Source organism: Dipodomys merriami, unplaced genomic scaffold (genome assembly GCF_024711535.1).
Source record: "Dipodomys merriami isolate MVZ:Mamm:240054 unplaced genomic scaffold, mDipMer1.0.p SCAF_24, whole genome shotgun sequence".
In the NCBI taxonomy this organism is placed as follows: Eukaryota; Metazoa; Chordata; class Mammalia; order Rodentia; family Heteromyidae; genus Dipodomys; species Dipodomys merriami.
The window spans coordinates 14,190,773-14,203,987 of record NW_027203826.1 but is presented as its reverse complement, the minus strand read 5'-3'; the positions used below and the strand labels follow the sequence as shown (position 1 = coordinate 14,203,987).

The window sequence follows — 13,215 nt, the reverse complement described above, 5'->3', positions numbered from 1 at the left end:
GTTCAAAGCTGGCCAGGGAAGGAAACTCGGTGAGACTCTTATCTCCAATAAACCACTAGAAGACCAGAAGTGGTGCTGTGGCTTAAGCAATAGAGTGCTTGCCTTGAGCCGAAGAGCACAGGGACAGCTCCCAGGCCCAGAGTTCAAGACCCATGACCAACAAAAAAAAAAGATTCTACCAAAGCTGATGAAGTTAGCAGACTCTGTTTCATTAGCAAGACTGCAATAGGATGTAGCAAAGACTCACAAAGTGAGAAAAACAAGAGCAGAAAGAGCCTGGTCAGTTAGCAACAAGAAGGAAATTGAGAACACCTTGATGCCCGGAGACTATGGTAAAGATACAGGAAAGAAAATTACTAAAAACGAATGAAAAAAAGCTATGAAAGTAAATAAGGATTGAGCTCATTATACTTTGAAATTATTATAAAGAGGCTAATGGGTGTCATACATCATACTGGAAATAACAAATCTATAGCAAAATATCTAATTCAATTATTAGATAGAGATAGATAGCTTTTGATAAGCTCCAGAGAAAATAAAAGGAAAACCTGAAGTCATTCACATTAATGCATTATAACTTCAAATTATATCCTCATTTAATAGCTGCATTGTTACTTTATATTAATGAACAGTACAACAATTATAAGGTATCTCCAAGAATTATTCTCAATCTATATACTCAATTCTACTGTGCTATTAAGGTACTTATATCATCAATCAAAATTCTGCCAACAGCATGTTGCTCTGGCATTGCAATTTGAAAAACTTAGTCAAAAATTTCAGACTCCAAAGGAGTAGATGCCTCAAACTTTATCCCAGCTTAATATGCTGACCAAATCATTTTTGTTTAGCCTCTTTATTCTTATAAACATTCCTGAGTTGGGGTAGCATTAGATCAGTCATGCCCAAGTGAATGGAGACGTTTCCAGTACAACCAGAAAGCTCAGTGCATTTATCTACTGGATTCTGAAGAAGCTCAGCTTACCCCTGTTATTAGCCCGAGAAAATACCAAATACATCTTTTCATATTTGTGTTTAAATATAAGGTTTACTAAGTCCATGGCTTCAGTGACTATAATTTTCTTTAGGACTGGTGGACATACACAAAGTACCTGCCGTAAGAAAGACAGCGTGGCATGGCTGTCCATGGCTGTAATCCCACCAACTCAGGAAGTGGAGGGAGGTGTATCTCCGCCATATGGCTCAAGTGGTAGAGTGCTTACCTCGCATGTGTAAAACTCTAGGTTCAAGGCCCAATACTCCCTACCCTACAAACAAACAAACAAAATTTGAAAAAATGAAAGACGAAAATTGTGGCCTGTGCTAAGGAGCTCTAGAGTTCCCTCCTAATCCTTCCTGTAATGTTTTCAGGGGGTCTGTTTTTACTTCAAGGCCTTTTATCCATTTGTAGTTGATTCTGGTGCAGGGTGATATACAGGATCTAACTTTAGTTTTCTACAGGTGTTTAACCAATTTTGCCAGCATCATTTACTTAAGAGGCTGTCTTTCTTCCATCCTATTTTTTTGGCTCCCTTATTGAAGATTAGGTGGCTATAGGTGTGCAGGTTCATTTCCAGGTCTTCAGTTCTATTCCATTGGTGGTCAGGTCTGTTCTTGTTCCAGTACAATGGAATTCTATACTTCCATCAGAAAGAAAGACACACCAATTTGTAAGGAAATGGAAGGACTTGGAAAAAAATCATATTAAGTGAAGTAAACCAGACCCAAAGAAATATAGATCCCATGGTTTCCCTTCTTTGTAATAATTAATATCTCTCTAGAATAGTCTTAGGAGAAGAGCAAAATAATTCAATAGCTACCTACATATGACCATATAAGATGGTGCAAAGCAAAATGAACTCCAAGACATGAACACAAGAGGTTTTTCTTTGTTGTTGTTGTTTTTAATGTACTATGTGATTTTTTTTGTTTCTTTTGTATGTTCTTCCCCCTAAGGTATATCTTCTGTTGTCACTGTATTTGATTTTGGTACCCTGGTATTGTATATACATCTATCTAAAATAGGGAAGAGAAGGGGAACAACAGAATGGTGAGACAAAGGACAAGGGAGGGAACCAATGCAACAGCGATATACACAAGATAATACGTTGGAAATTATCTGTACAACTTGGGTGGGGGCTAGGGGGAGGGAGCATAGGAGAAAATTGAGAGAAGCTGTAATAAGGTTGACAAGAAATGTACACATTACCTTACTTATGTAACTGAAACCCCTCTGTACATCACCTTGACAATTAAAAAATTATCCCTACATGCCTTTATTTTTAAGGATAACACTTATCTTTAAGACTAGAGTGAAAAACTATAAATTTCTGCAAAAGTTAAAAAAAAGGAAAAGAAAAAAGAAAGGCAAGCCTGGTATAATTGTGTATACCTATAATAGGAGTAAGAAAACAGAGTGGGTTTGGACATTTACCCAAACAATCAAGCACAAACAAGGCCATACCAAACCTGTCAGCACAACCATGTTTATAGCAGCATTATTTACCATAGCTAAGATATGAAACCAACCCAGATGCCCCTCAGTAGATGAATGGATCAAGAAAATGTAGCATATATACACAATGGAATTCTATGCCTCCATCAGAAAGAATGATATCGCCACATTTGTTAGGAAATGGAAAGACTTGGAAAAAGGTATATTAAGTGAAGTAAGCCAGACCCACAGAAACATAGGTCCCATGGTTACCCTTGTTTGCAATGACTAGTACATGTCTAGAACAAGCAGAGAAGGTCAAAGGCCATGTACATATGACCACATGAGATAATGTTAAGCAAAATGTACCCCAAGACAGGGACACAAGTGGTTTTTTCTTGCTTGCTATTGTTTCTAATGTACTTATAATGCACTATGTGATTCTTTTGTTTCTTTTGCATGTTCCTCCCCCCACGGTATAACCCCTGTTTTCACTGGATTTGATGTTGCTGTTCTGCATCATGTGTATACATTTTTATATCAAAAAATTAACATTTTAATGTAGCATCTGTACACAGGGAAGTAAAACCATATCTAAATAATGGACCACTCAAACCATTTCCTTCTGCCCTTGGCTTTTCCTTCTTCTTGTCATTTTCTCACCCTATTCCCCAATATTCTGTTTTCAGATACTTTTTAGCTTGTAATTTGCGGAGGGGAAAGGATACAGCGGAATGCTGTAAGTAGGGATGCAGGTTGATCCATTGTGATGATGAGGTGTACAGGCCACTATGCTGAAAACGAACTTTACAATGTCTGGGTGTGGGGGACATGAGGAGTTGGGGTGGTGGGGAGGGAAGAGATGGTAGGGGGAAAACAAAGGAGGAGGTTACAATGCTCCTTATGAAATGTACTCATTACCCTACTCATGTAACTGTAACCCCTCTGTACCATATTTTTACAATAAAAATTCATAAATGAATTTTAATGATGAAAATTGTATCACCATAGAACTATTATTTAAAATTGGAAGTAATAAAAATACTCTTAGGGAAAAAGAAAGAAAACAGAAGTATGGAGCTAGAGGAGGAGGAAGAAGATATGGACTACAGAATGAATAGAATTTAACAATGTGCATGGTCTGGAAGTAGACGGTGGATGTGCAGGCACATGAAAGTGAGTTAAGGTAATTTGTATATACCTAGGATAATCTTAGCAGATGAGCAGAATAGCTCAATAGCTATGTACATATGACCATATAAAATGACATCCAAGACATGGTCACGAGAGGTTTTACTTTGTTGTTGTTTTTAATGTAGTACATGATTTCTTGTTTCATTTGTGTTTTCCCCCCTATGATTTATCCCCTGTTGTCATTGTATTTGATTTTGGTACCATGGGTATTGGATATACATTTATCTGAACTAGGGAAGGGAAGGAAAACAACAAAATGGTGGGACAAAGGACAAGGGCAAACCCTTGACAATATTTTGGACAAGACAATATTTTGGAAATGATCTGTACAACTTGGAGGAAGGGGATTGGGGTGGAGGGAGAGAGGGAGAAAAATGAGAGTGTGGATAATAAGTTAGATAAGAAATGTACTCACTTCCTGACTTATGTAACTGTAACCCCTCTGTAGACCACCTTGACAATAAACTTTGCTAAAAAAGAAAGTGAGTTAAGGTAAAATAAGAAGGCACATGTGTATTAGAGGGAAGTATCTTATTGTATCTGCCAGCTACTTTCCCTTTCTTCTCTCTGAGATCAACACAGCTATTGTAGCCTGCTTACCTACTGTTTCTTGTGGTCCTGGTTCACAGGAAACATGGCAAGACCATTGTACAGGAGGAGTCCCACTAAGGCCGCCCATTCATATGCAGCTTTGCCTCCAACTCCCATCACTAACTCCCCAGAGGCTTTGGCCCTTCTGATCTCAACTCTCCCATGAACCATGCTGGAATACGGCAGACACTCTCCAATCCCCATGGCAGCCCCCTTCATTGCCTCCTGGAGTCAGAGCACAGACGTCTAATTGCTTTTGCCACCGTTTTCTCTAGGGTTCATCTATCCATTTCTAATCAAACCTATTTATTTTTAGTTTTTCTGTTTCTAATAATGATTTCTTTATTCTCTCTGTCACACAATTATAAACAAACATGTTGAGCCATATCTTCTTTTCATCGCACACACCCAGTTATCCATTAAATCCACTAATGTTTTCTTTTGGATTCGTTCAGCACCTGGATGTAGGAATTATGATACCCATTGTGTTCCCACAAAAGCCTCCTGCCTTTCATAGCAATCTAGCCCTCACTGAATGTCGTTAATACAAGCACAGTCATCACAGCATTGAGATGTAAAACGTTTGCATGGTGATACAAAATGTCAGAGTCTGTATGTTTCTCTCATACAATGATATTGTTGGATTTCAGACACTTTCACATTCGGTCCATTTCCATTTACCCTCTCTCTCTTCCTGCCCCAGCAGCCTGCTCAGCACTGCAAGCACAGCTACATGGGGCCCATATCATACATCCTCATGTATTTTCATAATTTTTTTAGTATTTTTACTTTTGTCTGTGTAACTAACAGAGTAAGGCTATGAATTTTGGATTTTATGTTTTGTTTTACTCTTATTTCTACTATGCCAGGAGATAAGGAACAAAACATGGGTGTTTGTATGTAGTTATTAAATAAGCAGTTAGAGAGATTCAAGAGTAAATGGCTAGAATAAGCTTTTTGGATAGATCAAAGCTGCTGGAGAAAACAGAGCTAAGCTGAATGCGTACTTACCAGAGAAAACGCTAGGAATCTTAGACAGAAAGCTTTTGACAGTGCGGATAGGAATTCCATTTTTTTCATCTTGCATGCGTGCGATGACATCTTCCATCTAAAAACAGAAATAAAATCAATAAACACTTTAGAGCTTTTGCAAAAAGACAGTTTTCACAATTTCAAATACTCATCTTTCCAAACTAAGAAGAGTCACACATTCTTACCTGTCTTTATTTTTGTCTACTAATATTTTAAAGTCTGATTATCAGGAGTTGGAAAAATAGAAAGGAAAAAAAATATGACTGTTTTAGGGTGACTTAAGCTATAGTAAAAATTCTGATTTCTTTAGACAGTTCTTGGATTTGAATTCAGTACCTAGAGCTTGCTTAGTTAGAAGCAGGCTACTGCCCTTTGTGCCATGCCAATAACATCACTTTTTGCTAGTTATTTTGGAGACAGAATCTTACAGACTTTTCTGCCTAGGCTGGCTTCAAACCTTTATCCTGAGTCTCCCGAGGAACACTGTCTCCCTCTGGGGTTCATATTCTGTGGCCATAAAAGGTGAGATAAAACTTTATTTTTGAAGTTGTCACAAACCAGTTATATGAAATTCACGGGACTCAAGTTATCTCTACTCAACTCAGAAGCAAAGAAAACAGAGGGCTTAAAAGAACGTGGATTACTCTTTAAGAAGAAGGTTCCAATAATTTGGTTTAATATTTGAGTTCTACAAGTTGTGTGAAAAAATCAAGACAGATCGCCAGCAACTACCTGTTCTATTTCCCAATGTGAAATGAAAACAAACACACAAACACACATATGCATATACACAGATGTCCGTAGATGCATAATATGCACACATGCACACACATACACACACACAATGAACTTCATACCATAAATTTCTGCCTAATCAGCAGATTCCCCTCCTGTCTTTCAACCTTGTTAGTATCCTTTTTAAAACAATTACATTTATAATTTTAGTTGACTTATTTTTATTATCATTAAGTGGTTGTACAAAGGTGTTACTATTCAACAAATCAATTTATAAATACAATGAATCTTGACTGACATCAACCTTTTCATCATTCTCTTCCATTCCTTCCCTTAATTTTTCTAGTTTCATAGAAAATGTATTAAATAAATATGATGACTACATTTTAGTATATTCTTTTGTTTTGTTTTGTTGTTTTTTTTCTGTGTGTGAAAATACTGTACAGAGGGTTTACAATTACATGGGCAAGGTAATGAGTACATTTCTTATCAAGCATTATTGCCTCCTCCTTTGTTTCCCCTTCCCATCCCTTTTCCTCTCCCCCCCTCCCCTCCCCCCTCCCACTCTCTCCACCACCCCTCCCACCCCCCCCCCCCCCCGCCAAAGTTGTAAAGTTCGTTTTTCGACATAACAACGACTTGTACATCTCATTGTTGCAATGGGTCCACCTGTATCCCTATTTAAACGATTTATTTTTTCCCTTCCCCTCCAGAAGTTATACCAACATCAAATACAATGAAAGCTGGGGTTATAACGTGGGGGAAGGACATACAAAGCAACAAAGAAATCATCTTATAAGTGTGTTAGAAACAATCGCAAGAAAGAAAAAACAGTTGAATACTTATCTTGGAGTTCATTTCACCTAACATCAACTTATCTGACCTTTGCTGCTTGACTTAGACATATACTAGTTATTGCAAATAAGGGAAACCATGGAACCTATATTTCTTTGGGCCTGGCTTACTTCACTGAATATAATTTTTTCCAAGTCTTTCCATTTCCTAACAAATGGGGCGATGTTATTCTTTCTGATGGAGGCATAGAATTCCATTGTGTATATATACCACATTTTCTTGATCCATTCATCTACTGAGGGGCATCTGGGTTGGCTCCATATCTTCAAATCAATGAAAGGTTGGACAAATGGGATTGCATGAAATTGCAGAGCTTCTGCATGGCAAAGGACATAGCTAGCAAGATCAATAGAAAGCCCACAGATTGGGAGATCTTCACTAGCCATACAATAGACAAGGATCTGATATCTAAAATATACCTGCAACTCAAAATAATTAAATCCACCACCAACAAATCCTCAAAGAAACAACTGCCCAATAAATAAGTGGGCTAAGACTTTAAGAGAAACTTCTCTGAAGAGGAAAGAAGGATGGCCAATAGACACATAGAAAAATGCTCAATCTCCCTAGCCATAAAAGAACTGCAAATCAAAACAACATTGATATACCATTTTACCCCAGTTAGAATGGCTATAATCAAGAACTCTAATAACAACAGATGCTGGAGGGGATGTGGACAGAAGGGAACCTTACTGCATTATTGGTGGGAGTGTAAACTTGTTCAACCACTTTGGAAAGTAGTATGGAGGTTCCTCAAAAGACTCCGCATAGAGCTTCCCTATAACCCAGCAATCCCACTTTTGGGCATTTACCTTAATGATCACAAACAAGACCACACTAAAGCTACCAGCACAACTATGTTTAAAACCCTCTATTATTAAGTGATAGTTATAAAAACAGCTTGGTACTGACACATGAACAGGCCTGACTTGAGGAGCAGTGGAGTAGAACTGAAGACCAGACATGATCCCACAGACCTATGACTACCTACTCTTCAATTAGGGAGCCAAAATTATTAGATGGAAGAAAGACAGCTTCTTCAACAAATGATGCTGGCAGAATTGGCTATATATGTAGAAAACTGAATAAAGTTAGAAATAGGATATAATGGGATATAGAAGTATGTATTTTAATATTAGATGGGTCTGTATTTGATTCTCAGCTTTTTTAGTTATAGTCTGAACAAGTTTGGTAACTTGTCTAATGCTCATTTTCCTGTTGACAAGTTGATAAATACAATTTTTTTTCCGGTTCCTGGGGCTTGAACTCAGGGCCTGGGCACTGTCCCTAAGTCTCTTTGGCCTCAAGGTTAGCTCTTTACCACTTGAGCCACCACAGCACCTCTTCCAACTTTTTCTGAGTAGTTTATTGGAGTTAAGAGTCTCACAGACTTTTCTGCCTGGGCTGGCTTCGATCCAGTATCCTCAGATCCCAGCCTCCTGTGTAGGAAGGATTACAGGCCTGAGCTACCAGTGCCCAGCTTAATTGTAATATTTTAATGAGCTCTACACAATGTTTTCTGAGGGCCTAGGGATGGACTAGGTAGGGTAAAATAGTTGAAGCTTAAATGAAGCAATATATCTAGGACCTGATACATAGACAAGATTAGCAATGTCACATACACACATCCCTGATACTTGGGAATATTTACTCTCTAACCTCATGTTTCTTTGTGTGTGCAGAGGGCACCATTAGCTGAATCCTTCTGCCTCTTTCTGTCCCTAAACCTCTTCTAGAGAATCTATGCTGACATATCAAATATCCAGGAAAGGTTTGGAATGAGCAACTAGCCAATAGGCCCCATCCCCTCTGTCCTTGCCTTATAGCTCATACCCACATCCTCCTGCTCTTAGTTAGAGGAAAGTATGCTCGGGATTGGGTTTATATATTAAAGCTTCTTTGTGCAGAAACACTTCATTAATAGCTTTATTGGCAGTTGAGGTGATGCTATGATACTGGTGTGCATGTTTCTCTTTAGTGGTGGTTCTCAGGTCAGATCTCAAGTAGAGAAGGAAAGTTTTGTATCAGGCTTCCAGAATGTCCCTTTACTCTTCTAACATGTCACTTCTTGTGTAATAAAGATATGGAAGTATAGAAGCATGAAAGTAGATAATCTACCATGACTCTACTCTGTTGTCATTTGTCCTTGATTCACCTGACACTGGGTTCAGAAATGGAAAGTAAGCTGCTTTGCCTTGCCCACTATCAGCCTCTAAGCCTGTGCATTATCTGCTTAATGGTTTAAACCAGGCTGGATTAGACAGATACAGAGTCCTCTCTCAGTGTCCCTGGGCTCACTTCCACATCCAGAGCTGGCTAGAGACTGAATGAAGTGACTCAGTAAGGAGTATAGGTGCTTCTCAGTAAAATCCCTTTGTAGGTCATCTGTCCCCAGGAGACAAGACAAGGAGACTAGGATCTGAGAGTGACTTTGGCACTCATGTTTTATAAACTTCCATTTTTCCTGAGCCTATTATGTGTACAATAGAAAAAATATATATTTTAATATAAAAATAGAATAGCCCAGTGCTGGTGGCTCACGCTTGTCACCCTAATTACTCAGGAGGTTGAGAACTGGGGATCATAGTTAAAGCCAATGCAGGTAGGAAAGTCTTTGAGACTCTTATCTCCAATTAAACACACACACACACACACACACACACACACACACACACACACACACACACACACACAGAGGCACAGGCACAGGCACATGTACACGTACAAGCACAGACAGAAGTGGATTTGTGGCTCAAGTGATAAAGAGTTAGCCTTGAGCAAAAAACAGCTCAGGAACAGCGCTAAATCCCCGAGTTCAAGTCCCAGGACTGGCAACAAAAAGAAAAAGGAAAGAAAAGAAAGAATTTGTGTTCTGAAAATGGGATCACGGAAAAGTATTCAGCTACTTCTGTTTATTCAAATGTGACTTATCCATGAACCTTGCTATGACCTACAATGAGGAAAAAATCAAATAAAACAATAGCAACAAAATCTCAAAACAAAGCCACAGGTAAAAACCATCATCACCAACAAAAGCAAACAAGCTGGCTCTTCAAAACAAAAGTCACAAAAGCTACACATGAAAACACACCAGCAAGTCCCCTGAAGTTCCTGCAAACATCCACTGAGAGGCTGTGAGTTTCTATAGCAATCCTGGCAACCATGTGTTTGTGTATCTCCTCTCCCACCATTGATGAGAGCAGTTGGGTGGGGAAGGAGACTAAAAGCAGGCCACCTCACACAGTAATCTGGACAGCAAGAGAGTGCAAGTTATTTTAATATAATTTTACAGCATTAAAAGATACATCAAGTATTATACAGCTGCTCCTTGATGTCTTTAGGGGACTGGCTCCAGAATTTTCTGAAGGTATCAAGAGCTAAGCATACTCAAGTCCTTTACCTGAAAATGACACACAATTGGCATAGAAATGACACATCTCATCTTGTAGATTTTCAATTTTAGATCACTTCTAAGATTAACACAATAGTAACACTATCTGTAGTTGTCCTACTGCATTGTTTAGGGAATAAAGACAAGGGGAGGTCTGTAGTCTTCCATGCAGATGGCTTTTTTTGTTCATTTTTGCTTTTTTATATTAGCATATATGAATAGTACAAGAGAGCTTCATTACAATAATTCCAGTGTACTTGGAACCAGTTCATCCTCTGTTATATAACTTTAGTCTCTCTTGTTTTAATTTGCTTGGGGGACAGGTCTTTCAGTGGAGCACAGGCTAGCCTGAGTCATGATTGCCTCAACTTGAGATCCTCCTGCTTCAGCCTATGGGGTGGGCAGGATTATAGACCTATGTCACTATACCTAGTCCAGGCAGAAATTTTTAAAGAATATACTCAGCCCATAATTGGTTGAGTTCATGGATACAGAACTCCATGTGCAGAGGCCAGTTGGATATATGCCTATATATTCATAAGGATGCTGTTGAGTGGTAAAGACGTGGGTTGTTTTCCTTCTGGTGAATTGGTTTCTCAGGGTGAAGACTGCAAGCCTGGGCTACCAGAGTCTGCACTGTAGAGAACATTTTTGATGTGCCCTGGATGGACCAGCTCTCCGCAAATCTCATTTTTCTCAGAAGAAGGTCATCTGTAAGATCTCTTCTAGTTATGAAATTATTGAGGTCTAGAAATACCATTAGTATTCAGAAGTAGGAAAACTTCCTCACTTAAAGTCCATTTTCTGTCTGAGACAAGAGGAAGAGAATACTAAATGAAGTAGGGAATCCTATGAATGCACTTGCTTCCAACTATCAGTACATTTTCACTTCAGTGGAAATAGAGTGATAAGAGAATATGAAGTTATGACACCAAGACCTGAGTGTGAATCCTGGCTATGCTATTTATATGAATCTGTATGAATGAGAGTGTTAGTTTATCCTCTAAGTCTCCATTTGCTCATCTGTAAAATGGAGAACACAGTGGTAGAGGACATTTTACCACAGAAGAGGATTAGAAGCAATGCTAATAAAATGTGGACTGCACAGCCATTCTCAACCCATTCTCATAATACTCTTCCTTTGCATGTTCAAAGAAGGTCATGGCTCCCAAGACCAAAGTAATCAAGTGCCAACTATTTATCAAAAACAGTAATTTGTCAAGTTGTGACTAGACAGAGATGACTGTAGATATGTTCTGTCTTAGATTTCTCATAGAAGACTAAGTTTATATGGACCCCTGAAAGACTGAAATTGAATAGAACAAGCAGGAGAAAATATTTGTTCACATAAGCAAGAACTTTGTAAATGATAAAATAAAATTGTACATAGAAGAAACAAGACATAAGATTGCATCCATTTCTAACAAAATGAAAATGTCTTTGCTCTCATATTTACTAAATGAATTTGCCTCTCGAAGTGCTTTAGAAGAAGAAAAGATATTGAATGGAACCAAATACACTTGGCATAACTGATCTTTTCTTTCTATGCAAACCAAATTCATTATGAGTGATAAAAGCAAAACAATTATCTTTTGTAAAGTATCTTTGAGATTATCTGTGGCTCAGTGTGTTCACAACTTTTTATATCTATATTATATAACTGTTCACATTGGAGCTACTACTAAAATTTAGGGAAAACTTAGTTTTCCTTCAGCTGGGAATGTATTGAAAAGAGAAATCTTCACTTCTTCATCCTTGTGTTGTTAATACAAAGAGGCTGGCCCAGAATGGAAACACATGGACACAAAAATGAACAGCTAGGCTGTTTTTTTTTTTTTGTTGAAGGCACACATATTTGAGTGTTTTGAGCAATACACGGTCAAAGAGTAAATGTAATTAATTAAAGATTTGTTCTGGAGGTGTTTGAAGTGGTTGTGGTGCATAGGGTGTAGGGGTGGAGGGGGTGGATGACCTAGAGGCAGAATCAGAACTTTCTGAGTTGGGACAAAATAACTCAATTTGCTATACATTAAGCCCTTGTCTTCTGTCCTACTAAGGCAGGTTTCTAGTTTACTTATTAGCACGATCTCTCCCTTCAGTGCATTATAGTAAATCAATGACATGTCTTCCTGCTAGGAAGATGTGACACTCAAGTTCATTGTCACATGTCAGCTCTCAAGATGAACAGCCCTATTGAACTTCAACACAGGATTCTTCCCCCCTCCCAGAATTTATAATTAGTTTAGATGTCATTTCTCTGCTGATGATGTATTTCAAACATGGCTCAGGTTAAACAGACCCCACCCACCTGCTTGCTCAAAGGAAGAGCTGGCACATTTCTCAGGCACTCCTTCGAAGACGTACTAAGTATTCTAGTGGAGCCCCCAGGCAGGGATCCCAATGGATGAAAACAAAAACGTTGTCTTAAAAATCTTTCCGGTTCTTGAATGTTCTAAACAATGAGAGTTTAACTTCGCTGGAGCTAGATTGGGCAGAACTTTACCACAATATCATTTCTATTGATTTCATGAAGCCAGGAGACACCCTGACTGTGAGTGAATTGCTGAAGTAAAACTGAAATATTTTGTGTGCTATGGTCCTGCAAGGAAAAAAGTATCAATCAAAATTTCAAAAAAGTGTTCCCACTTCTGAATGCCACCCACACTTGGGCACAGGCATTTGGAGACAGAAAAGAAATGGCACAGGGAATAAGTTTTTTGTTTCTCTTTCTCATTTCTTGTCTATCCCATCTTTTTAAGTACTAGCTGTGGGTACTAGAGAAACCATCACCCTGGAGCTTTGTGGATGTCTTGGGGGCTCCACAATTCTTTTTCCTTCAGAGAGCCTTTCTAAGGAAGAAAATGATTCACACTCCTGATTGAGGAAAGAGAGCACAGAAAAGAGTTAATATCTAATGAAAGTTAAATGAAGATGATGAGATTAAAATTTGCAATATGAACTTGTTTTTGCTGTGATCACTCAA

At 38.4% G+C, this 13,215-nt stretch overlaps 1 protein-coding gene across 4 annotated transcripts in view; it reads right to left on the bottom strand.

Moving 5' to 3' along the window:
• The window catches only part of Rgs7 (regulator of G protein signaling 7), a 439,988-nt gene that overhangs the window by 194,367 nt on the left and 232,406 nt on the right, over positions 1 to 13,215 (bottom strand). For all 4 annotated transcript variants that reach the window (XM_070034266.1, XM_070034268.1, XM_070034269.1 and 1 more), the window contains exon 3: positions 5,231 to 5,327. In XM_070034266.1, coding sequence (XP_069890367.1) covers positions 5,231 to 5,327 — 97 coding nt within the window. The remainder of the gene's footprint in view (positions 1 to 5,230; positions 5,328 to 13,215) is intronic.